General features: G+C 50.5%; 1 protein-coding gene across 2 annotated transcripts; it reads left to right on the top strand.

The window, feature by feature from the left end:
* Positions 1-5,864: 5,864 nt before the first annotated feature.
* Positions 5,865-12,925, top strand: NKX2-1 (NK2 homeobox 1). 2 transcript variants are annotated; one of them, XM_041399842.1, is made up of 3 exons: positions 5,865-5,917; positions 10,407-10,783; positions 11,545-12,385. In XM_041399842.1, exons 1-3 carry the CDS (start codon positions 5,865-5,867, stop codon positions 12,213-12,215), a joined length of 1,101 nt encoding a protein of 366 aa, XP_041255776.1. In that variant the 3' UTR covers positions 12,216-12,385. The 2 variants fall into 2 exon arrangements, with proteins under 2 accessions (XP_041255776.1, XP_041255783.1); XM_041399849.1 differs by lacking the exon at positions 5,865-5,917 and having other exon boundaries at positions 10,403-10,783; positions 11,545-12,925.
* Positions 12,926-25,094: the final 12,169 nt, after the last annotated feature.

Here is a 25,094-nt window from a genome sequence, read left to right as displayed (position 1 = left end):
TTTCTCCCTCCAGCAGAGTCCAGGGCCACAGGTGGCCAAATGGCAGGGTGGACCCCTGCCTGCCTGCAGATGATGGCAGTGTGCATGCTCCTGAGGCGCCACAGGCAGCCCTGCTTGCAGTCACACAAGGAGGGACTATGGAACTGCTGGGCTACCACGGCGGCTTTCCTCTCAAAATGTTTGTAGCTGCTTTGTAGCCAGGGCAGGCACAGGGACCACTGAGGGCTTCATTTGTCTGCAGCACAGAGCTGCTCTGACTGTACATGTACTTTTAGCCAGAAGTTCTGCCTGTCAGTATCAACAGCAAACTGTGCTAGTTGTGCTACCAGGGAGGGCAGTGTGGCCAGATAGGCAAGGTGTGGATTTGTATCCCTTCATTGGTCAGAAAAGATTTCTAAAAGATGAGCTGGACCATCTATTGCCCATATGACCATGGGCTACATCTTTGCATCTTGTAACATGTCATAATAGGCTCTCACCCTGAAACTTTTGATATTCACAGAGCGTTTTGAGCTCACACAAACAAAATGGGATGGAAGTGTCACTTTTCTCCACCTGTGAAGCTTGCATCTCACAACTGGACAAATCCTTGATGCTCTCTCTGCTGTCTGGTCCCTTCCCAGGCCATACAGAACCTGAAGCTGACACCTCAGTGGAATGGCAGAGATGGCACACGAGTTTTGTATGTAGGTGGTAAAATTACTTCCTCCTTAGTCCTGTGCTAAGTGCTTGCTGAATGAGTTTGACTCTGCAGACTCAAGGACAGCCAGCTCAGGTTGTTTCCTCCAACACTAATACGTAAACAAGTTACTCACTTGTTTTTTTTCAGTTAATGTTATTCAGGGAGAGTAAAATGCTGTAGAGTATTCATTCTAGTTCCAGTTGTGGAAATGGAGCATGTATAATTACCAATGTGGGTAGCAGTCCATCTCGTAGCCTTACTTATGCCAGTGAAGGATATTATCTCATTATGTCAGCTTAGCAGTCTTCTTTCCCTGGAATTCAAAATAAGCAAGGCTCATAAAGGAATGATAGAACAACTAATTATAAGGGACATTATTTTAAAAACTGAATAGTAGTCAAAATCCATTAATGGACTATTTTACATGATTAAACTACTTTCAAGAAAGTATCTAGGCTTTTTCAGCATAAACATTTCTACATTGAAAATGTAACTTGAACCTAATTCTATGGTCAGCTATTTTTTGAGTAAGTATAATATGTGCTTTCATTTATGACAGGGCAAAGATGAGTGAATTTTTTAACTTCATTATGTCCATCATCCAAAGTAATTTAGAAGATAATCCTGCTACATGGAGACTCTTCTGTACTACAATGTTAATAATGACTACTGTCTGGGAAAACAGAAAATAGAGCTGCTAGAAAGGACTTGTTTTAGCATATGTTTCAGGATTTCTATTTGAATAGAAAGTGATGTTCTTATTCAAAGATAAGATACCTCTGGACATTCAGAAATTTGTTGGGTGCATTTTTTAGGTTACAATACAAAGAGGCTTTGGTTTTGCTTCCCAGCCCTTGGTCCTTCAACCCAACTGAACCTCAGACTGAACTACTTTCTTTCCTTCTTGCTGATCAACTTCAGGAAGAAATGTTCTGCAAGGCTGAGCTCATCTTTTGCTAAATCTGGGAAACCTTGCAATAAACCCTCGGTTGCAAGTGGAACTGTGCTATCCATCCCCTAGAAGTATGGGACCCAAGGAATCCTGCCAATGGATAACGAAAGGGAAGAGTGGTTGCTGCTGGGACACAACAGAGGAAGACACGGACAGCTGGTTACAGCAAGAGACAGCTCATTTAGGAGCAGCTCTGTTCTTCACATAGCTGCAAGGGTGAGAGATCTCTTTCCAATTTTGTAATTTCTTTTCTGGATTGCTGGCTCTTCCTAGGATAAGGAAAAGGTGAAACGTTTTGATGAACCCATTGTTTCACCTTCCTTGGCAAGAAAAACATCCTATATTTTACACTGTGCAATTCATATAAACAAATGTATTTGGCAGAGAGAAAATTACAAAGTTTGAGCAAATGAGGTACATGCAATTGCAGAAAAACACAGATGCCCATTCGTCCCAGAAGTAATTCAGTGCTGCAAATAGTTGTAACTCTCTATCCCTCATTTCCATTTCTTGAATAAAATACAGGAACTTTGCTATGTATGACATTACAGGTACCACTGGTGCTGGACTGAGCAAGCCAGATACACAACGTTTAGAGCAGACTCTGTGGAAGATGGACTATTGCAGGGTAGTCCTGCTGATGGAACCTGATCTGGTTTGAGATGCCTGACCGGTAGACTTAGAGATGATGGGAGCTGTTGTCAGAGTTGTCAAACTCTTGGCACAGGTCTCACGGCTCAAGAAGAGCCTTTCCTGACATGTATGCCATGCACATATCCATCCCACTGCACAATAAACTTTTGAGACCCTATTAACAGCAGGAAACACTTGAAAGACTGGTATTTGAAACTGAACTAGCTGAAACTGGTAACTGAGCTGAACCATTTCCTGGCAAGAGGAATGCACCTGTTAAATCAGCACCCTGGGCCATACACATACGTCAGCAACTGGTTAACAAAACCCGGCCCCAGAAACAATGCTGCAGAGTGTAGAGCTTTGTTAATGGGTTTGGTAGCAGCACCAATAAAGTTCATTGTTGAGTTTAGCTACAAATGGTGTCCTTTGTGCTGCAGCTTTTTATACCAGCTTTTAACTAGACCTACCAGTTGTACTAGCCAGACTGAGGGCATGATCTTCCCAGAGACACTGGTTCCCATGAAATGAAAAATGAGCTTCTGAAACATTTCTAGGTTTGCCCTTGGGCTTCTGAAATGGACCTCTTTGCTTAGGAGATTTCTGTGTCCTCTCTTCCAAGAAAGGAACAGCAGAAAATCAAGGCAGAGTGAACATTGATGGTTGGTTGGTTGGTTGGTTGGTTGGTTGGTTGGTTGGGTTTTCTAAGACTTGGGAAATGTTGGTTTTTAAGGCTCACATGACAGATAAAAAAAACACCTAGCACTCTGAGTGGGCAGTTGGGTCACTCTGGCCCTATCAGGCCAGCTCACTGATTCGTATCAGCTCTTCCTCCATCAGCCCTGGATGGCACTTGCACCTTCAGTTCCCACAATCAGAGAAGAGTGTGGGGCAATTGGGCTGCTCCTGCAGAGCAGGGACTGAGAGCAGCCCTCACGGGATGGATTCCTGGGCTACAAGCTCAGAAGGTAGGAAGCAGCTGGGGAAGAGGCAGAGTCATTTCCAAAGGGCAGTTTTTGAGTGAGAATCTTTTGTGTATATGACCATCAACTAGCAAGAGCACAATTTGAAACTGTTTGACTGTGCTGCTGTAAAGCAAGCTCTTGGAACAGGCACAAATTTTTAAACAGTTCCTCTTGATCCAGGAACAGGCAAATTTCACTTTCCCCAGGAGGGGGAAGAATCTTGCTTAGAAGCAGAGCTACCTCTGTAGGAAGGTGTTGAGGAAGAGCTGCAGCAACAGTAAAAGAAGCTAATCCTTTCCCCTAGATTTGGAGAAACGCACAGTGAAAATGGATGAAGATCCATGTAATTACATCCCAAGGGCAACTAAGCAAATTCCCGTTCTGTTTCCTCATTTATATGATTTTGCCTCGGCTAGGGTGGAATTTCAGCAGCAAGCCTGCAGGCCCGGGTGATGATGGCCAGCCCTGGCGGCCCGGGCCCGGCGCTGCGCTTTCCCCGGCGGCCAGCGGAGGGAGGCCGCTGCAGGTCCCTGCGCCCCGGCGGGTCCCTCCGCACGGCTGGCAGCGCCTGCAGCGCCCACATCGCACCGATGGCCCTGCCCAGATTAAAAAGCCAAGGGCACAATGAGACAGATGGCAGCTTCCTTCAGAGTTAAAGCCACTGGGGGAGCTCAGGTCAAGCAGCAGACGGAGGAGTAGAGGAGAGGCAGAAAATAATTTGAGGGCAATAACCAGAGCACTCGGTCACTCCGAAATCAGTGACAGCAGGGCATCCGCGGACAGATCCGCCTGAAGACGCGCCGTTTGCGCGGGATCCCGGGCTGCCGTGGTCAAACACCGGATGCGTCGGTCCTCTGCTGGGTGGCCCTACTGGGCACCCAAGGGCAACGAGGAAGGGCCGGGGTTCCTATCAGCCCTCCAGTAAGTTGGCCTCGAGTTTTGCTGTGAAAACAAAAGCAAAACAAACAATTCTATTTTCCCCGTTACGAAAATAAAGCCCGGGCACCACACGGGCTGGTCGAAAGGACTCCACTGTCGTTTTTAAATGAGATGTCTTTGCAACCGCTAGCCCTTCCCCGAGCCAGCGGGGAGCCACCCGTATCCCTGGAAGCGAGAGGTATCGGAGAACAAAAGGCAAACTCCGAAGTGACATTGAAAATAAAAGGGAGCTTTGGTTACCCCCAGGGTAAGGTCGAGGGGGAAAGGTCGCCCGTCCAGCAGCTCGCATACTCCCGGCGGGCGCGGGGGAGCGCCCCCGGCTCGGCCCGGGTGCCGTCCGCGCAGCCCCGAGGGCGCGGCAGGGCGCGGAGCCCCCGCCCCGCAGCGCGCACCGGGCAGGCTGCGGCTCCCGGGGCCCTCGGCGGGGCGGTCCGGAGGCACGGGGAGAGCTTCGAGACCAGACCGGGGGGCAGTGAGCAGCGAGCCCCCGCGCCGCCCGCATCCGCCAGCCGCGCTGAAACAGAAAAGGTCTGCGGAAAATCAAACTGCCGAGGGCGACCTCCAGCCCGCCGCTCCACTCTGCACCCGCAGGCACGTCCACGGCCGTGGCCTCCGCGTCCAGCCCCACCCGGGAGCCGAGAGCCCCTTTTCCCGGCGCCGGCGCGGCCGCAGGCCTGGGCGAGGGAAGGGGAAGGGAGGGCGGCGAGGTGACCCACTTAAAAGCTGAGTTCCTTTTTGAAACACTTAAGAGACGATAGGGTTGAGGACTGTGAATGTATGCGTAAATATATACTCATGCATACCCACTGCCGGAGGTATGCAGCCCCACGCTTGTATGTGTGTGTAGGCATGTCTGGGAACACATAGAAAAGCGCATAGCTCCTAAGGTAGCTAAAGTAATATACTAATAGTTATACCTAAAAGCAGTTAAATAGATAGATCCTGGCGGGATTCTGTTTGTAGGTATATACCGATTAAAAGTATTTTATATCTCAATAAAACGTGCTTATATTTTTAACTCTCTCTACAGGCTAACTTTTAGCAAATTGTCTCAACAACCACCTTCAAGCAGTCCTCCGCATAATCACCGCTGTCTTGGGTGTATGAAAAACGCTTCAGGGCAACAATAAGTCTTGCATGTGTGTACTGACACTGTTGCGGTGGTGACAGTCTACTGACACTAAGCAAGCCAGATGTGGAGGGCTTCTATTAACTGCTGATAATATCGGGCGAGGCGATCAGACAGTAGTTCACACATCGAAGCGAGCGATACTGCTATCCACCCGAGACTACTGGGGCCCCCATGCCTACAAAGAGCCCTTTCCCGCGGGTCCCCACGCAGGGCAGCCGCGGAGGGGCGCGGTGTGGCTGGCGGGCCGAGGCGTGCCCCGGGGCCCCGCCGCCCCCGCCCTGGCACGGCGGCCCTCCGCCCGCCGCCGCGGCTCCGGGAGCCCTGCCCTGGCACCCCGTACCTGGCCCCACCCTGGCCCTCTTGGCCGGGAACGGCCCGGCGAAGGAAAGGACGGGGAGGGTGTCGAGGACTAGGGCAGGAGGGCTCAGCCGTCCTCCAGCAACTGGGGAAGGAGGGAAAAGAGCTGAGCGGAGGCAACGCTGCCCTCGCTCGCACCGAGCTTTGCGAGTGGGGCCGCCAGGCACCGGTGGCGAAGGGGCCCCGAGAACCCCCAGCTGCGAGATGCTCCACGCCCTGGGCAGCTGGAGGAGCAACTGTGCGTGCTCTGCGGAGGGGTGAGGATTTTCGCTTTAGCCTTTGGTGGTCTCGCTGGTTGCCTTAGGTTCCCACGCCAGGGGGAGAGGTTTCGCCCGCTGTACTGAGGGGTTTCTCCCACCCTAACGAGATAACCAGGGCAGGGGGGATTTCCCACGGCGAGGAATTGTCCCCATGAGCCACAACAGAAGTTTCCCCCCCTCGCACACACCCAGAGCGCTCCGTGCCTAGGTAGCGCTCGCAGGGTGCGTCTCTGGGAGGACTCCTGCTTTCTTACACGCCCAAGCATGTGCTTTCCAGGCGGGAGCGGCTCCCAGCGCCCTGCCCGCGGCCGGCAGGGACACAAGTCCGCCCTACACTATCACTACGGAAACCTCCGCTCCCGGCGTAGGTGTGCTGGGCACATCTTCTATTCTGGGGTGCATGGGGAAACAGAGGGTGTATTACACCGACATGCACAAGCAATCAGATGAGGTTTCTATGAGCGCGTTCAGGGTGGGTCGAGAGGGGCGAGTTGCGGCAAGCTGCCTCGGTGGTGCCATTTTTCCAGGTGGTCATTTACGTCTCTCGATGAATGTGTTACTGATGGCCAGACGCGAAGAAAGCGCTCTGTCACAGATCTGCTCTTGCCACCTCTAACTCGGAGCTCTCTGGGAGCGGCTGGCTCCGCGGCAGGGCGGGCTGAACGCTGCGGGCAGGGCAGGGGCAGGGCCGCCTCCTCGGCGCTGGGAGCGGGGGCGGTAGGGCTGGGCAGGGGCTGCAGCCAGACGTGCACCCGTGAACTGATCCAGAGGGAGCACGGAGCACCTGATGGCTTTGTGTCAAAAAGTTACACCTAGAAAGCGTCTTTCTTGTTGAGAAAGAATTTGCGTGCGGTTTGCGTGGGACCCTTACCCTCTGCCCTTCGAGTTCTCCGAGCTTTGCCTGGCCGAACATATTTGATTCCCCTTGGGGAGGCACAGCAGCTCGTATGAAAAAGACATTGTTGTCTTTGGAGAGCCCTGTGCGCACTTTCAAAAGCTGATTCTTGAGTTCCCAGCCCCCGCAATCCAGTTGATGAGGAAACGCTCTGCGGTCTTGGTGGCACCGTTTCCATTGGGATTGGCACCATTTGATTGACAAAGTCTCCCATTCTTCCACCTCTCGAGTGTTATCAAAAGGATTGTGTGGGGTCAGAAGCTATTGAAGGGACGTCCGTGTAGCCGCATTTCTGCAAACACGGGGTGAAAACCGTGCCTTTCTCATGAAAATGCTTCCACCAGGCAGAACGCATCTCATCTTCCTTGCTCTCCTCCTTAGCATTTCTTTTTAACTCGAGTGTTTTACTAAGCAGCCTCACCAGGTAAACGAACATTTCGCTAAAGGCAGCCTAGGCAGGACTCTGTCGGGACGGCCACCCTCCCCGCAGCTGGGAGCAGCCATCTCTGGCAGACAAAAAAAGGCAGCCTAGGCAGGACTCTGTCGGGACGGCCACCCTCCCCGCAAGCTGGGAGTAGCCATCTCTGGCAGACAAAACTCTCCGGTGGAGGGCTTGGAAGAAAAGGGAGAGTGAAGGGAGACGACATCAGCGAAGTTTTCTCGCCCGTTGTCCATGGTCTGATTTGCCCCGTTGTAGCTCATTTGGGGCCGGAAAGCAGGTGCAGAGGCTGACCTGTTTCCTTTACACCGCGTCCATCTAGCCCGGCTAAAAGTAGCTAGACTTTTAGCCGGGTAGTACGCGCTAGTACGCGCGGGTAGTACTCCTAACTCAGCGGTCAGACGTGCCCGAGGGAGCCTCACCCGCTTCCCAGCAAAGGTGAACGAAGAGCTCTCGCATTAGCTTCCCTCTAGCAGACCCCACGCAGAGCCAAGGCCCGACTCGCTCGGGATAACCTAACCGAGCAATGTTTCGGAGGCGATTGAGCTGAGCTCAGTCGAGTGAGAGGATAAATAAGCTCTGGCAGGCGCAGCCGGCGGCCAAAGGGCGGCTCTGGCGGCGCTCCGGGGCCGGCGCAGGGCGGCTCCGCTCCGCTCCGTCCGGAGCCCCGCGCCCCGCTCCCGCCGCCGGGGCTGCTGCCGGGGCCTACCCGCTGCCCCACCTCGCACTCTTGTGGATGGGAGCGGAGTCTCTGCTCCTGCCCCACAAATTGCGAGGTCACTTGCCGCCTTTCGTCCCTGATTAAAACCGTCTGAGCCGTCGTTTTGGTGGATCGTGCAGTATTTAATTTTTTTTTCCTTCCATCCACCTCCTTCTTTTAAGGGCTCATGAAAGAGGCATGGGGATGGAGTATCTGGAATTGGGGGTGAAAAAAACCAACCACAAACCCCAAGCAATCAAACCACTAAGGCAAGGTCGAGTCTCTCTCTCTCTATGGGAACAAAACCAAAGACCATACTCAAAAATACGAGCAGAAATGGGAAAAATGGGGGCGGGGGGGGGTGTGTAGTGTAAAGAAATGTTCCAGAGATCGGGAAAGACGAGACTGAAAGGTTTTAAAACAAAAGAGGAAAAAGAAGAGGTAAAAACCAAACGCCCTTCTAGCCCAAAGTCGCCCTTCTCTGCCTTTGGTGACCCAGCAGACTCACAACCAGCCCACTTCGGGATATTCAGCCTTGAGGGAGCTAGTGCCGAAAGAAGCAGCTGAGATGATGTAAGAGAGCTGGAGGCCTGATTGAAGGAAAGTTCCCCCGATTATATTTGTGTGGAAAAGCTCACCTCTTGCAGAGCTCTAAAGTGTAATCAAGACTGAGGCTTACACTTGAAGGATGTTAACTCTCATACGGGAACCTACTTTCTCCTAAACGGTTTCTTGCCTAGTGAATGAGAGCCTCCCAATTGAAGCAAAATGATCCTTATGTACTAATATCAAGCACAGCCACAAAGCGACCGGCTATTTATGCTGCCACTTTAGACAAAGATATTTAGTTATTCCCGGGTAGCAAGTGCACTTTTGCATTTTTAAGCACGAACCAGCCGAGCACAAACATATTTACAAGTGCAATTACTAAATAGTTACTTGACACTTCAAAGTCCCAGGGTTAACTGTACCTTCGCTGTAATTTTCTTAATATTCAGGTAATCGCTGTATTAAATTGTGGTTGCCAGGGCCGTAGGCCGGGGTGTGAAACACTCAGGGGATGTTTCTTTCCTCCACCCGAATCACCCCGAAATATAAGCTTTGGAGACACTAGGCGTTGGAAGATTTCTTCAAAGACCCGAGTGACATTAGCTACTGGCTGCCTGTACGTGTGCGTGTGGCTGTGAATGGATCGCTTTTGTTTTCACACCGGATCCAAGAAGAGATCCGAAAGTGCCAGAAATTGCAGTTTATTGGAAACTACAGGGAATTCATTGGCAAGGTCGCGTAGCAGATGACCGGAGAGGTCTTCTCCATCCAGCTCCCGTGCTGTATAAATAACCTTAGAACGCAGCTTCAGCTTCAGAGGGACCACGAGAGACTGTGAGAGTCTTTGCCTTTGAGAATAACAAGCGACATTTTGCGCTAACCTATTTTTCATCGGTCTCTCGTCCTAGGCAATTAAATTACTGATTGATTTTGCAAACTTGTGTTTTCCACCCCTCTCTGAGATATTAAAAAAAAACAACCCTAACTGAAAGGAATTTGTGGGTTTAGGGAGACAAACCATCCTTGCACTGAATGTCTTAGGAGACACAGAGTGTTCCGGAGATGCGGAACCCCAAGCGCTTGTTCAGCCCCAGCCGGCCGGGGCATCTGACAAGCCAGTGCGGGGAGTGCGGGGCGAGGGGAGCTGTGGCCCGGAGAGAAAGATCTGCCCTCCGAAGAGTTATCCTCCCGCCGGCGGGGCGCCTTCCGGACCAAACTTAGTGGGGGAAGAGGGAGATTCTGTCCTTTGGCTTACTGGCATTCCACCCCGTTTCCCCAGCTCTCACAAAGGCTGGGCTGACAGCCTTGCCACCCGGGAGCTGTTTTTAAATCCTTTCACCCAGTCAAATGGTGGTCTTTTCTGCTTTGCCTTCCATTTCCCGTCCACGATATTGTCACCCCGGGGAAAAAAAAAAAAAAAAAAAAAAAAAAAAAAAAAAAAAAAAAAAAAAAAAAAAGAGTTGCGCTCACGGGGTCTTTCTTTTTTTTTTTTTTTCCCCCCCTTTCCCCCGCCCCCTTGGTCTTTTTTTTTTTTTTTTTTTCCTAAAGACATAAAAAAAATTCTGACAAGTAAGACTTAAAGGTGTTTACCTTGTCATCAGCATGTAAGCTAATTATCTTGGGCAAGATGTAGGCTTCTATTGTCTTGTTGCTTTAGTGCCTATGCCCCGCCTCTGGTGGCAGCCTAAAACCTGGCGTCTGGCTAAAACAAACGAAAGGCAGCCCTGAGCCTCCACTCAATCCAATTAAGGCGGACTTCGTCCACTCGGTTACGTGTACATCCAACAAGATCGGCGTTAAGGCAACACCAGAATATCTGGCAAAAAAAAAAAAAAAAAAAAAAAAAAAAAAAAAAAAAAGTTTTCCCCCCCCTTTCTTTTTTTTTTTTTTTTTTTTTCCCCAGCCGCCGAATCATGTCGATGAGCCCAAAGCATACGACTCCTTTCTCAGTGTCTGACATCTTGAGTCCTTTGGAGGAAAGCTACAAGAAAGTGGGCATGGAGGCCAGTAACTTGGGGGCTCCCCTGTCAGCCTACAGACAGTCTCAGGTTTCTCAGCCGGCCATGCAGCAGCACCCCATGGGCCACAACGGAACAGTGACTGCCGCCTACCATATGACAGCTGCAGGGGTCCCCCAGCTCTCCCATGCTACGATGGGGGGCTATTGCAATGGGAACCTGGGCAACATGAGCGAGCTGCCGCCTTACCAGGACACCATGAGGAACAGCGCTTCGGCGACAGGATGGTACGGCACCAACCCGGATCCCCGCTTTTCCTCAAGTAAGTCAGCTCGGGGCTGGGTGGCCGAAGGGGGCTTGCCGCGCAACTGCCCCGACACACCGGGGGCAGAAGGCACGGGGGGTCCGCGACAGGGCAAAAGTCGGTCTCAAACCCAGCCGCGCACCCCCCCAAACCCCAAATTCCCTCTCCTGCTCGAGGATCGTACCCGGTCTTTCCACGCCGGCCGGTAGCACGTCAGCCTCCCGCGGCTGCCTTTGCGGGGCAAAGGGGTTGGAAGCCCGGCTGCGGCGGGGAGCGGGAGCCTGGCTCTCGCCGTCCAGCGGGGCGGGAGCGTCGCGGCACGGGGGCCCAAAGGGAGCCGGGGGTGCCCGTCCGCCTGCGCGCCGCCCGGCACCGGGCGGGCGAGGGGGAAGCCGGAGGCGCCGGGTCCGCGTCCCGGGAAGCGGCAGGGGAGCGGCAGTCCTCTTCGGCCGGCGCCGGCGGAGCCGCTGTCCGCGGCTGCTGCCGCCGCGGCTGTCACTTTAGTACTTTCCCGGCTGTGCCCCCGGGCAGGACGAGGGGTGAGTGGTCGCCCTTATTCACCGGGGCTGGGCCGGGCGAGAAGGGGGCCACCGCTCGCCCCAGGGACCCGAGTCGCTGTTTAGAAGCGCGGGTGGCCCGAGGCCGGGGCTGGGCTGCCGGGGGGCTGCGGAGCTCCGCTGGGGGCAGGCGGCGGCGGGGGCTGCCGGAGCGCGGGGCCCCACTCGGGCCGGGCCGGGCCAAGCCGAGCCGCCTAAAACGTGCCGCCTTCTCCCTTGCAGTCTCCCGCTTCATGGCGCCGTCCTCGGGCATGAACATGGGAGGCATGGGCAGCCTCGGCTCCCTGGGAGACGTGAGCAAGAGCATGGCCCCGCTCCAGAGCACGCCGCGGAGGAAACGGAGGGTCCTTTTTTCGCAGGCCCAGGTTTACGAGCTGGAGAGACGTTTCAAGCAACAAAAATACCTCTCCGCCCCGGAGAGGGAACATTTAGCCAGCATGATACATCTCACCCCGACTCAGGTCAAAATCTGGTTCCAGAATCACCGCTACAAGATGAAACGCCAGGCCAAAGACAAGGCTGCGCAGCAGCAGATGCAACAGGAGAACGGCTCCTGCCAGCAGCAGCAGTCTCCCAGAAGGGTGGCAGTGCCAGTGCTTGTGAAGGATGGCAAGCCCTGCCAAGCAGGCTCCAACACACCCACAGCAGCTATCCAGAGCCATCAGCAGCAGGCAGCTACAACGATCACAGTGGCTACCAATGGCAACAGCCTCGGACAGCATCAGAGCCACCAGACAAACAGTGCGGGGCAGTCTCCAGACATGGGACAGCACTCGGCCAGCCCTTCCTCTCTGCAGAGCCAAGTCTCCAGTTTGTCTCACCTAAACTCTTCTACTTCTGACTATGGCACTGCCATGTCTTGCTCCACCTTGCTATACGGTAGGACCTGGTAAAAGGATTAAACAGAGAAAAAGGAAAAAAAAAAAGGCAAAAAGAAAAAAGAGAAAAAACCCCAACACATTTTCCCAGTTACACAAATCTCTGTCCTCTCCAAACTACTGTGTGCTTTTTTTCTTCTTTTTTGTTTTCTTTTTTTTTGTTTGTTTGTTTCTTTTTTTTTTTTTAATTTTCTTTTTATTGCTCTTCTCCCTTTCCCCCGTTTTACTGAGTGGTCTCTGCGGACCTCTAAGAAAGAGAGACACTTTTTTTGTTCCATTTTATTGTTACTGTTGATGGTTTTGGGTCTTTATGTTTTTTCTCCCCCAAAGTTGTCCTATGGGGTGTATAAAAATATTCAGACTAATAACCATGGAGCAGTCTGCAGAAAGGGGACCATCTTTAGACATGGTCTGAAGACTTGGATATCAGATGTACACTTTGCCAGCGTCTAGGACTTGCATGTAAATACAGAGATTTTGGGGGATGGGGTGGTTTTCCCCCAAAAAAACGCATTCGCGTCACCCAGACACAAGAAGCAGCTTCCCCCTCCCCGGTCTCTCCCAGCCCACCGCCAGGGCCAGCGGATGGAGACGTGGAGTCATCAAAGGCTTGGCTTTTATTTTCCTCCTTACGTTTGATGTGAACCTGTAGCTGTATAATGCTGTCAAAAGTTGGACTAAACCCATAGTTTTTAGTAGCCTGTATATTTTGTTGTAAAAAGAAAAGGAAAAAAATACAATCAACCAAACCAACCCCCACCTTTTTTATGGACACTGATCACGCCGTCGTAAATCCTCCGGCAGTTTGTTATTTGCGCACGCCGCCTTTTCCTGTTGTAACTTATGTAGATATTTGGCTTAAATATAGTTCCTAAGAAGCTTCTAATAAATTATACACATTACGAATATTCTTTTTTTTTTTTTTTTTTAATTTCCCCCTTTGGTTTCTTCTCCCGACGCTCCTTTCCTTACATCTTTCTCCTTTTTTTTTCCCCTTCCTCCCCCCCCCCCCCACTGCCTCGCTTTTCCCTCGCTNCCCCCCTTTTTTTTCCTTCTTGGTGGAAAAACAACCCGGGATGTTGTCAGACCCCGGAAGGCCCCTGCCCCTCCCGGGGCCCAGACCCTATTCCCAAAGCAGAGCTGCGCCAGAGGGTTAACGGGATTCAGGATCAATCCTCAGCGTGCAAACAGGGCAAGCAAACGCGTGGGATTCACGAACTCGAGACCGAAGGAATCGAGTCCAAATTCATTAGCCCGATTATTTTTTGGGGGATGAGGGTGGGGGCGGGGGGCGCCTCAGCGATTTCTTGCTAGAGAAAGCAAAGTATTCCGGGACTAGAAATTCAAATGCCAAAGGCACGGAGGAGAAAGAAGGTAAAAGTCCAACGCCATTAGAAAAAAAATAAAATAGCGAAGAACTTGCTGTCAGTATAGAACGTGAGTCCTGTTTAAAGTGTCCAGTTTTAATACCTTGTAAAGGGGGGAAAAAAAAAAAAAAGAAAATTTCTATCAGGTTTTCCTATGTACTTGTATTTTAAGGGAAGTACAGTCACCTTATTTATAATCAAAATAAAAAGATAGTTTATTGTGTACAACATGTAGTTTGAATTAACTTTCTTTACCAGGCTGTGTTTAATATTTAATTTTCTACATATTTATTTAATTTTCTACATATCCAACCCGGCACGCCCGCACACGGCCACGCAGGTTCGCCTGCACAGCCCACCCCACTACTCAGGCGGAGGTCAGCCGCAGGCTGCGGCTCGGTGGAACACGCACCGGGCTTCGACTGGATGGATTGGGCACTGTTTTTCGTGTCGCATTGTTTTTCTAAGGGAGGAGTTTGTTAGTTTGCTTGTTTGTTTGTTGAGAGTTATTTGGTGCAGCCATTTGGGAAGTTTGGAAAGAGGGAAATGAGGAGAAAGTGCGTGCGCGCACGTGGGTGGGTGCGCATAGGTGAGCGCCGGGCTTAGACACAGAGCGTAAATATTATCGGTAATGCAAGGCGGCCAGACAGTAACTTTTCTGTAAATATATAAAGTATATGAAGCTAAACAGCTCGTATCTGACGAGTTCGAAATCCCTGTAATTCTCTATTTTTCAGGTCCCCAATATCCCTTTTGTGACTGTAGCAAATTAAGAAGTATACCCCTTCTAAAAGACCTCGTAGCGTTGTTTTCCTTTGCATCTGATGCTCGGTTTAGTTCTTTTATTTCCAAATCCATGGAAAGCGACCACAGTGATTGAAACACCTCTGAATCACAGAGGTGTTGCGAAATAATCATATTTTTGAAGTGAAAGAAAACAGGTTGCCTGGGATGGAAACAACCCAACTTCCAATTTAAGTAGCAGCTTTTGAAAGCTCCAGTTCTTTATTTATACAAGATAGCCAGAGTTAGTCGGACACCGAGTGCTAGTCTGGATGGAGAAAAAGGGAAGTACACGGAAGAAAAAAAAGTATCGGATTCTTTCTGACCCCCTCCCCCTTATTTCTAACTGGAGGACATCACGTGTGTCAACAGGAATTTCGAGACCTTTCATTCTTTAGATTATGTCCTGATTTATACAGCGACATTTTTAACTAACGCAAAGATTATTCAAAATTTTTTTTGTTCTTCTTCTGCGCAGAATATTCATTTCAGATCTATAGCATCGTGTTAAGCATGGCGGGGGGATGGGTGGGGGGGCGGCAGAGTGTCTGGAGCTTAGTGCTGTTATTTCTGCTAAGAGAAGAAAATGTTGGGGATTCCTAGTCCGTGGTGCAGAGCTGCCAGCTTCCGCGGAAGAAGCGAGAGCAGGGTTAACTTTAAGGATTTTTTCAAAATTAGGGTTAGTTTCTCCCGGAGTTTATAAGCAAGACAGAGGGGAAAGTGCTCCGGTTAAGTCGACATTTCCCCTTCATACGTAATTAATGTGCGTTCTTTCAAACCTAGGAACGTTCAATAGTGAGGAGCACCGAAAGGCATTAATACAATCGAGAAATATTACAGCCCCCGCCCCCGAATATTGGAGTTAGCATGTTTGATAGAGATCCAGTCAGTCACTTTTCATTATAGACTTCGGGAGAAATAAAGTAATTGTATTGTGTCTCGACAGCCTCATAAACACATATTTGGTGGTGGGTGTAATTACTGTAATGGATTATTATGTACACTGACTTATCTTTCTTAAACTAGATTTAGTTTCGATTAAATAAACTCGTTTCCACTTTGTCTGATGTCGGCTTAGTTTAAAGTCTGTTTACTTGTTCCACAGAAAGGTGAATTCATCTCTTTATTAAGCACTAGAGACCGAGCAAACACAGTTCAAACTGTATTTACATATCAATCAGGAGAAATGCAAACAAACTGCTCTTTAACAATTTTTAATAGAGTTTTCTATGACATTGTGATACTGCCTTTTATCATATATATTTTTTTTAGTAAACTAGTTATGCCTTGATTAGGATGAAGATATTTGAAGGGAGGGGTGTAAATACAGTTTAGTCTCCAGTCTCTTTTGAGAACACTCATGAGAACTTAGTTACTGTATAGCTTTTTAAAATTGAAATTAAAATATGTTCCTCCGTCTAAAGTCCTGCTTCTTCCAATATGCTGGTTTCCAGTCTCCCGGTAATCAATGCAGCACTTGGATAATGGGATGGCAAAGGGGAGGGGCAGCATGATTCAAATCTGAAATGATGGAAGAGATGCACGTTTCCCAATATAACTGCTTTATCCACGCTAGACCATGGGCACCCCGTATTTTAAGAGATAAAAAGATCTAGTGAAGAATGGCTATTCCCTCCCACTCCCCCACTGCCTGGCACTGCTAGTAAGCGTAGGAGAATCACGGAGGGCATTTTTTTCCCTGCTGTAAATAGGAATTCATTCTTAAGTTCCATGAAGTGTGCGTGAAGTGGCACAGCAGGCTGTGGGAAAAAAAAAATTAAAAAAAAAAAATAAAAAGAAAAAAAAAAAACCCAACAACAATAAAAACAACAAAAACAATCCCAAAGTAAACCCCAAACGAAACGCAAACCAAAAACAAAACAAAACAAACAAAAAAAAACCAGTCCCAAACCCTAACAAAACCACATCACTACAACGGCCACAACAGCAACAACAGCAAAAGTCTTTTTCCTATGGGCTGCTTCATATCAAAACGGGCTGCGGGTTACTGGGTTTTTTGTTTGTTTCACAGCAGTCTGTTAGCAAAAGGGACGCTCGGGAGGAAGGCTGGGGGGAGCCGGGGGCGGCAGGCCTCGCCCCGGGCTCTGCTGCGGCGCCGGCAGCGGCGGACGGGCGCGGCGCGGTGTCACGGTACCCACGGAGCGGCAGGGGATGACGAGCTGATCTAAAAGTACATTGCCTGCATCTCGGTTCAAAAGGCACTGCAGGGCCTTAAGACGGTGTTGAAAGTGCAGCTCCCAAACAATGTAATCTGAGACAGCCCTGAGATGACACCAGGAGAAGTTGCCACGGCTGGGAGGGGAGGGAAAATAAGTATTTTTGGAGTTTTGTAGCGAGCGCAGCGCAGGTAAGGGGGCCTCGCCGGGAAGGCAGCCTCTGATCAACTTTTCGTGACAGCTACCTTTAGCCTTTACAAAGGGGATCTAGAGTTAAAGACTGAGTGACTTCTGAAGAATTTAAGTCCTTTCATAGCCGTGTCGGGAGCAAAGCTGAGAATTTTTTTCTGTGTCTGACCCGCTGTTCCTCTCATGATCCCCGTCAGGGGGGAAAAAGCCCCTCAAAACTCTAAGTTAATGATAATACTGTTCATGTGTATCAAATGTGTACAGACATCTGACCCAGTGCGGCTGCTCCTATGAGGTAGAGAGACGACTGTCCCTGGCAAAATGGTGAATAATATGAAATTACTTTTCTTCCCCCCCCCCCCCCCCCCCCTTTCCTAGCTGCAAGCACATTAGGGAGCAGGTAAGGTCAAAGTTTTCTATATCCTATGTCTTTGTCTCAAAGGCTTCTGGTCAGCTTTATAAATAAGATGATGTTTAAGATGTATTGATGTTAAAAGAAACTGAAATTCGTTTTGCAGCTCAAAACAACTTCTGTGCAAAACAACTTATGGCACAGAAAAATTCTTGGGAAACCTATAAATGAAAACGTAAAATAAGACATTTAATCTTCGATGTAAAGGCTTTTGTTAGAGGGAGGGCGAAGAGGGAAATAGGCTTTTTTTTTTTTTTTTTTTTTTTTTTTTTACCATGACACAGATTGAGAAGGAAAAACATTTACAAATGGCCGAATGCATTATTTCCGAAAGACGGTATTTTACTGTCCTGAGCTATCGTATAGAAACGGAAAAATGTTGAAAATGTATATTCTAAAAATATTTACCAAGATACTTAAGTCTGTTTTTACTGGCTGGCTCTATATATCATGCTAACAACTATATCTGAAAGAGATGACAACTTTTTCTCAATAATATTTCTATTCACTAAACACAGCGGGACTTTCGGAGTAATTTTAAACTACTTTGTAGGTTGTGCTTCTTTAGCAAGTGAATTGACATGGCAGGTTTTAGTGATCGTACATGACTTATTGAATTGATTAAATGAGAACTCCCCATATCATTCCGAGTAGCGCTTCATCAATACAGGGGCTCCTTAAAGTGTAAGGAGTAAAGGAAAAGAATAGAGCGTGTTTCACGAGGTGGGTTGATTTGCGGAGTTTTGGGGGAGGAAAGGGGGTTTTGTTTGTTTGGGTTTGTGATTGCGGGTTTTTTCGGGTTTCTTTTTTGGAGATAGTTGCGTTGCTTAGAAGCTTAGAAAACTGAACAAAGTATGAAATCTTCACTTCCATTTGTTCTGGTGGATTCCACCGGAGTTCTTCTCGATCAAGCATATTTGGGCAAGTAATAACGTGCTATAAGGCGACAAACTTACAAACACCTGGTATCGTAAGGGGAGCAGACTTTTTTGCTTCACATCAAAGGTGTTACTGAAGTGGCTGAATAATTTCAGCGTGTTACTGACCTAATAATGTGAATCTGGGACACAATTTTTCCAAGTTCCTCTCGCTGCATTTGTTCGTTAAACTTTTTTGTTTTCAGTGCTGCTGCTTCTTAGAGAAGCTTTTAAAACAATATCTTTAACTTCACCATCTTCTTGGTCTCTGCTTTTGCTCTTACACTGGGTGTTACTTAACAAAAGTACTGTTGCTACTGCGATCTAGTGTGCTCGGAGCTCGTCCTCTGCACCTCTATCTGCATTAGTTCACTTCAGAGAGAGAAAAAAAAAACATACGGATGGCCGATGCGGAGCGCTTGGTCTACACGTGTGCGTCTATACACGCATTATATCTATAGATGTGTACGTCTGATAAGTGCATCTAGGAGCTGATGTGCACGGCAATAACTGTGGAGTCTAGGAGCAGAGGCAGGCAGGAAAACTCTTACTTTGAAGAAGCACTGCCCGCCGGCCTGTGTCTGCCCACCGCTCTCAATTTTACAGAGCGGAGACCCTCCCGCAACTTTCCGCCTCGGCCCGCCGGGGCTGCCCCGCCGGTGGGAGCGGAGCCGCAGCGCCTGAGCCGGGCCGGCTCCCCCCGAGCCCCGCGTGGAGCCCCGTGGGGTGCCCGCCGCCCGTGCTCCCTGCCCGCGCCGCCTGCCAAGGATGCCCTGCACGGTCACTGCCGCCGCCGGTGCTCAGCTCTCGGTTCCCCGTCGAGGGGAAAGGGGGCGATCCTGCCCTTTGCCCGTGGGCTGTGCACCCCGGCCGCGGGGTCCCTGGCGTGCCGAGGACAGGCTCTCACACAGCCCCGAGGCTTTGCTGTCCTCGGGAGTCGGCTGCAACCCAGCGGGGTTCCTCTCCCGGGGGCTACAGCCGGTCGAGAGCGGCGATTGTCTCCCTCTGCATTCTCTTAATGCCGACTATGGCAGGCTCTGCCGGCACTGCCAGGCTGCCAGGCTGCAGGTGCTGTCGGGCAGACCCAGCTGTGCGCACCCACCGCCCCTCTCGTCCTTGGCACTGGGGCGATGCCCAGGCGGGAGGGCTGCAAACGTCGGGCCAGGAACCCCTTTGACTTTCGTCCAAGCGCTGCTCCCAAACGCCCTGTCAAGGTGTTGACCGCCTATGGAGCCTCGCCATAGCTAGGGCGAGTGGCATGGGGCTCGGGGACCCGTCACTGCAACACACACCACACTTGCCTAGCGGGGTAAATGGCAGGGAAGTGCGTGGCACCTCCAGGTAACCCAAAACAGATCGAAGACGGAATGCGGCGGACGAATTTACGTCTTCGCAAAGGTACTGTGCGAGTGCGGCAAGGACGGAGGCTAGGTCCCAGCACGGTCATCTTCTGCGCTGCCAGGAGTTTCCTGTGGCAGCCACTTTCGAGGGGCTCTGCTGGGTGGTACCGGGCCGCCGCTGCCTTCGCGGTGCTCGACGGAGAGGCGACCCCGATCCCCGTCTGCCCGGCCAGCCCGGCCGCGGGGCTCCCCGCGCTCCGCCAGGCACGCAGCAATGGGCACCCCCACCCCATCCCAGCTCGGGTTTCGTTAGGTTGGTTTAGGTGGGGGAAAGCAACTCCCGAGGGAGCACCTGAGAAAGTTTGGGCGAGCAGAGGCGGGACGATGGTGGGTGGGAGCGGGGCAGCGCGGACGTGCAGGGCTGCTCCCCTCCCCCCACGGGGGGCGCGGCGGGGGAACCCCTCTTCCTGCCACCGATTTGTCTCCCCAGGGTGAGGAAAGCTGTCCGCTTTTCTGGCTTTTCTCTCATCGCTTTTTAATTACTTTTTCGAATTCGAATGGATATTCTTCGGGAGATATGACAGGGTTTAAAGCTCTCATTACCTATCAATAAGCGAAACCTTTGCATGGAGGTTGTTCCCATTCTTCAGTGTGTGAGCAATAGCTGTCTCTCCCTGGCTCTGACTTTTCCATGGACACAAACACATACACAGTCTCCTTGTTTTTAAATAGTGGCTTACGAGGCGGAACCCAGACCTGGGCACCGTGTTGTCCTGTGGGGCTCGGGAGGGTGCTGGTGGATCGTGTGTTTTGTGCTCGGTGTCACGGGGAGGCTGTGCTTGGCGGTGGCGGAGCGCTGAGACACGCCGTGCTTGTGTGGCAGTGCCCAGGCGCTGCAGCGGCGCTGCCGTGGGGAGGCCGGGCGTGTTCCTGTCCTGGAAGCCTGGGCATGGCATGGGTTGTGCACAGAGCAGGCTCCGCGGTGGCGGCTGTGTGTGTGTGCGCAGGGGAGTGTATGTGTATGTGTGTGTGTTTGTGTCAGTGCATCGCCTTTCCACAATGGTAGCGTAATTATCTAGCTGAAACATTCACAAATGGCAAAAAGTTGCAAAATAGATCGACCTCCCTGAGATGAGAAGGAGCCAGTTTCAGAGCTGTGCAACCATCATGGTTTTTTCAATACATTTTATACAAGAGGATCTAGCGAGTGATTCCGATTCAATACACATAATCAGTTTGGAAGTCCTATTTCCATTTGAAAACAGGCCTATTTGCAATCATGAGGGCCGGACACGCTATAAGATACAGGACGCATTCAGAGTAGGTGGTAGGTGAGAGAATCTACAGACAAGCACCAAATATTTTCTTCCTGCTGCAAAGCATTTTTTTTACACGATGGTATTAATCACAACGTACTTTTAGTCTATTTTAAAAATATAACCCTTAATTGCTTTAGAAAGCAAGGTTTTGACCTACAGAGAGAGTCCCGGTGGAAAACACACACACACACACACACATACACACACACACACACACACACACACACGCAAAACAAAAGCTCACCAAGTAAAAATGGTGATTGGAAAAGCCTGTTGATTGTCCTATCAATCGCTTAGGGTTAACAGTCATTTAATCAAAAATTCACCAGGTAAATGATCCTCAGGAAATGGTAATTTATTTTAAAAAATAAGGCCCAAAGGAGGGACAGGTGCAGGGGGTCTTAAGAGGAGCTACCCCCCGCCGAGCCCGGCACCGAAGCCGGCTCTACTCCGGAGGAGCCCCGTCCGCCGGGCCGGGACCCGGGGCAGCGCACGCACCCGCCCGCGGGTGCCGAAGCAAACCGAGACTCCCTGCGGTCGTGGCCCTCGAGAGCCGCGACCCGTCCTGCTGAGAGGGTGGGGAAAAGGATGCACAAAAGTCAGACCGCAAAGCTTTGGGGGTGATATGGCGTCAGGGAGGGCAGACCCCCTCTCTCGCCTCGTCCCCCCACCCCTCCCGCAGCCATCCCTACTGAAGCAGGCACCGCACTTCCCCGCCTCTTCTTGCTCTAGAGCATTTTTTCTTATTCCTCAAGTACCCGTAGCCAGGAGAAAGCCAGGAGGCCTGCGCGTCCTCCACCATAATTATCCCGCCGATAGAAACGGGCAAGGAAGCCGAGGCTCGCCTGTGGGCTCCCAGCCCTGCGCACAGTGAATTAATTGGCTTTTCCTATTTCTCTCATTTACGTGTTTTTGCGGAGGTGCGCATCGCAGACAGCGCGCCGGAGTTGCCGGCAGCAGCCCGGCCCGGCCCGACCCTTCGCCCTGTTCTCTGTCTGGATTTTGAGGGCAGACATTTGTTTCTTACAGTTAAATAGCGTCCCCGTCCCAGTCACAGCAGTCCTGCTTTTCCGGGCTCCCACCCTCCGCCACACTGTTTTATTATCTTCCACTTTAAAAGACCAAATCAGCTGTCGGGAAGGGCGGGGGGGCGGATACGGTAAATAAATAAATATTTGAATAAATAAGGCAATGTCGCAGAAACCTGAATTAGCCCTACAAGAGGCACAAACTGTTATTACTGACTTGCAAGCCACGCACACACTGGCAGGGATAACAGGTGGATTTGTGCGGAGCCCCGGGGCTCGTCCCGGGACGCGGCGGGCCCGGCGCTCTTCCGCTCGCTGGATCCGCGGGAGGGGCAGCTCCGGGCAGAGCTCCGGGACCCGCTGCTCACCCAGCCCCTTCTCACTCCGTTCCCCGCTACTTGCAGCCCCTCCTTCTCCCGTGCAAGAAAGAGCCGTGAAACTTCTCTCCACTGGGATTTTTACTTTGCTTACCCCAGCCCGCCAAGGAAGACCCACATTCCTCCCTCCGCGCCAGCTCTTTAGGTCTGAGCCCTAATTAGGACTCGGGCCAGACAGCCCGGCAAGGGGCCGGGTGCTGGAGGCCCCGAACGGCTGCGCTCGCTGCTCTGAAGGGCGTCCTCCCCGGCCCAAGGTTTCACAGTGAAAAACCTGTTCTGTCCTGTCCCTCTTCCAAAAAAAAAAAAAAAACAAACAAAAAAAAGGCTGGGCACTGATCACTCGTGAGACCCTTCCTATGACCAGCCGAGCAAGAGGGATAGGGAGCTCCTCCGGGCCGGCTTCACATTCAGGATAGAAATTTGGTCGTGGGGGGAAGCTGCTGGCCAGTTTCTAGAAGGAAGGGGCCCTCGGAGCCGGCGAGCGAGGAGCGCCGCGGGGCTGGAGCCGCAGCGCTCGGCGGGGATCACCACTCGCTGTGCCCAAGCAGGGCTTCGCGGTCGCCACTGCTTCCAAGGGAGAGCTGCTTTCCCCCTGCCCAGTGGCCGGAGCTGATTCACTCACGAATACCACGGTGTGGGCAAGTGGGTATGGGGTGCGGAAAAGGAGAAAGGAAAAGGACCAACTAGTCTTAGGAAAAGTTACTTCCCAGCACAAACACCGATGGTTTTATTCATGCGACGTGTCCCACCAAAACATATGTGATAATCATGGGGAGCCAGAAGTAGATTTTGGCCCCACGTGTTTTTCTCCTCTACTCAAGATGCGCAGTTGAATCGCGCCGAATTTCTCGTCACCTTGGAAAAACATTCCAGGGCTCTCAGCAGAACAGGGAAACGACTCCGATCCGATTTCCTTTTTTACATAATTCCCAAAGAACAGTCTAGTTCTTTGTGCGTGCATGTGTGCGTGTGTGCGTGTGTATGTGACCAAGATACAGAGATATATCGGGGGTCAAAACTTTATCCACATCGGTAACAGTCCCGAACTAGAAAGGCACGTTAGCCCCAGAAGGATTGCGTGTTTTCACCGTCTCTTATTCCAGTCGTAATTTAAGAACTACTCCTACCCCCATGTCAACCGCGCTTCGGCAAAAGGAACAGGCGAACGTTTTAGGAACAGAAGTGACCTACAAATTAGTCGTGCTACAAGTGTATGTGTGTGTCCCGTGTTAATGCAGATCCTCTGCAAAATCATGGTGCATGCATATACACTGAGGTGTGAGTAGATGCGTCTTCGCAAGAGTGTGTTCAAGTAGAAAAGCGTTTATATTCGGGTTGAGTTATTCAAACGTACAATAGAGAGCCGCACTAAATCAGGGTGAGATTTGCCGGGAGATTGGGTTAATTCAGTATACAGAGAGCTATGAGGGGAAAAAAAGGTCATTAAACCCAAAACTTATCAGGGGGTCATAGAAAAGGCTGTGTATTTCTGTGTATCGCTTGCCAAAGCGCAGACGGACTTTTTATTCCTCTTTATTTACATATTCGTTTGATTTAAATACTCACTCCTGGACAGTGGTCAAGCTATCGATGGGATGGACGTATTCCAAGGTATTTTGAAAAAATACCGGCCGTTGTTTTAAGGTCGCTGCACGGGTTTTTAAGTGAGGGAACCGGGAAGGAAAAGAAAAAAGAAGAAGAAAAAAAAAACAAAAAAAAAAAAAAAAAAAAAAAGGGGGAAAAAAAAAAAAAAAAAAGCAAAACGGCACTCGTCCAAATGACTAACATTAAAAGAAAAAAATCTGTTGCTAATATTTCACAGAACAAAGGGATAGATAATTCTTATGGTCAATGAATGCAAACTAAATACCAAAGCATCTTCAGGAATAAAAGAGAGCAGATGATGGATTTCATTAAATATTTCACATTTAAAAAATTATACCTTTTATATGTACTTGTCCTTAACCTTTAAAAGGAACTGCTGTAAATACAAGATCCGTACTTTCTCTAATAGATTTTAGTAGGAGCTGGTGACAGAGAACTGATTTCTTTTCTATTAGGCTTTAGTACATCTTTGTTGAAGGCCTGCAGAATGACCAGGGATTAGATTTGCATCTCTTAGACTCCCTGTGTGGTCTTTGTAAGGAGCTTGTAACTGTTAAAAATGACTTGTTAGGAAGCGTGTGGGCTCTCATCTCTTTGCTTTTGACAGAATGATTGTGAAATTCAGATTGTTCTTATAGGCTTTAGCCTGCAGATTCCACCTGAGCCTTAAGCAATTAGAGCTTAATCTCAGTGCAATCATATTTGAGTTAGAATTTATTGCACTTTGTTTACTTCAATTAAAGAGCTACAGAATATTTCGGAGCAGTTTTTAAGTGATATTCTCCAGGCAATAGTTAATTTTTTCAGCCCCTGAATGTTATCCTTACCGCCCCATCGCTCGGCGGTTTGGAGTGCAAAGCACTCTTCGGGTTTCCCGGGCGAAAATGAATAGGAAACAGCAGGAAAGAAAAAACAAGCTGAAATTCCTTGCGACGCGGAGGGGAGAAGATGCCTGCTGCATCCCTTTCTTCTAGGAGCCGGCGGGAGTAGTGGCTTGCCCCTGGGCCGGACCCCTCTGCCTACGAAGGGGAAAACCTCGGGGCGGGAGGGGGTGAGCCATCCCCGGGATCGGGCTCAGGGCTCGCTGGCTTTGAAGCGGTGGCCGCCGTGGCTGTCGGCGTTTGCGGAGCGTGGGCTGGGTGGGTTCCCGAGGGGAGTCTCCCGCTGCCCACCCCCGCCCCGCCGTGGCAGCACGCTGGCACGGACAGCCCGAGCACATCCCCCCTGCAAGGCGACACCTAACCACGCCACCTGCCTGCCGCTGTCCGAGACTTTTACTGGCAGGCTGTACATTGGTGAAACGGGAAAAATACACACTCAGAGGGGTTATTTCCTCGCTCGTATAAGTTTCTATTTGCGTTCAGGTTTCATATGGACAGC

The sequence above is a fragment of the Onychostruthus taczanowskii genome, unplaced genomic scaffold (genome assembly GCF_017590055.1).
Source record: "Onychostruthus taczanowskii isolate IOZ18803 unplaced genomic scaffold, ASM1759005v1 scaffold1, whole genome shotgun sequence".
NCBI lineage: Eukaryota > Metazoa > Chordata > Aves > Passeriformes > Passeridae > Onychostruthus > Onychostruthus taczanowskii.
The sequence above is the reverse complement of the archived record's forward strand: the minus strand, read 5'-3'. Positions and strand labels throughout refer to the sequence as shown.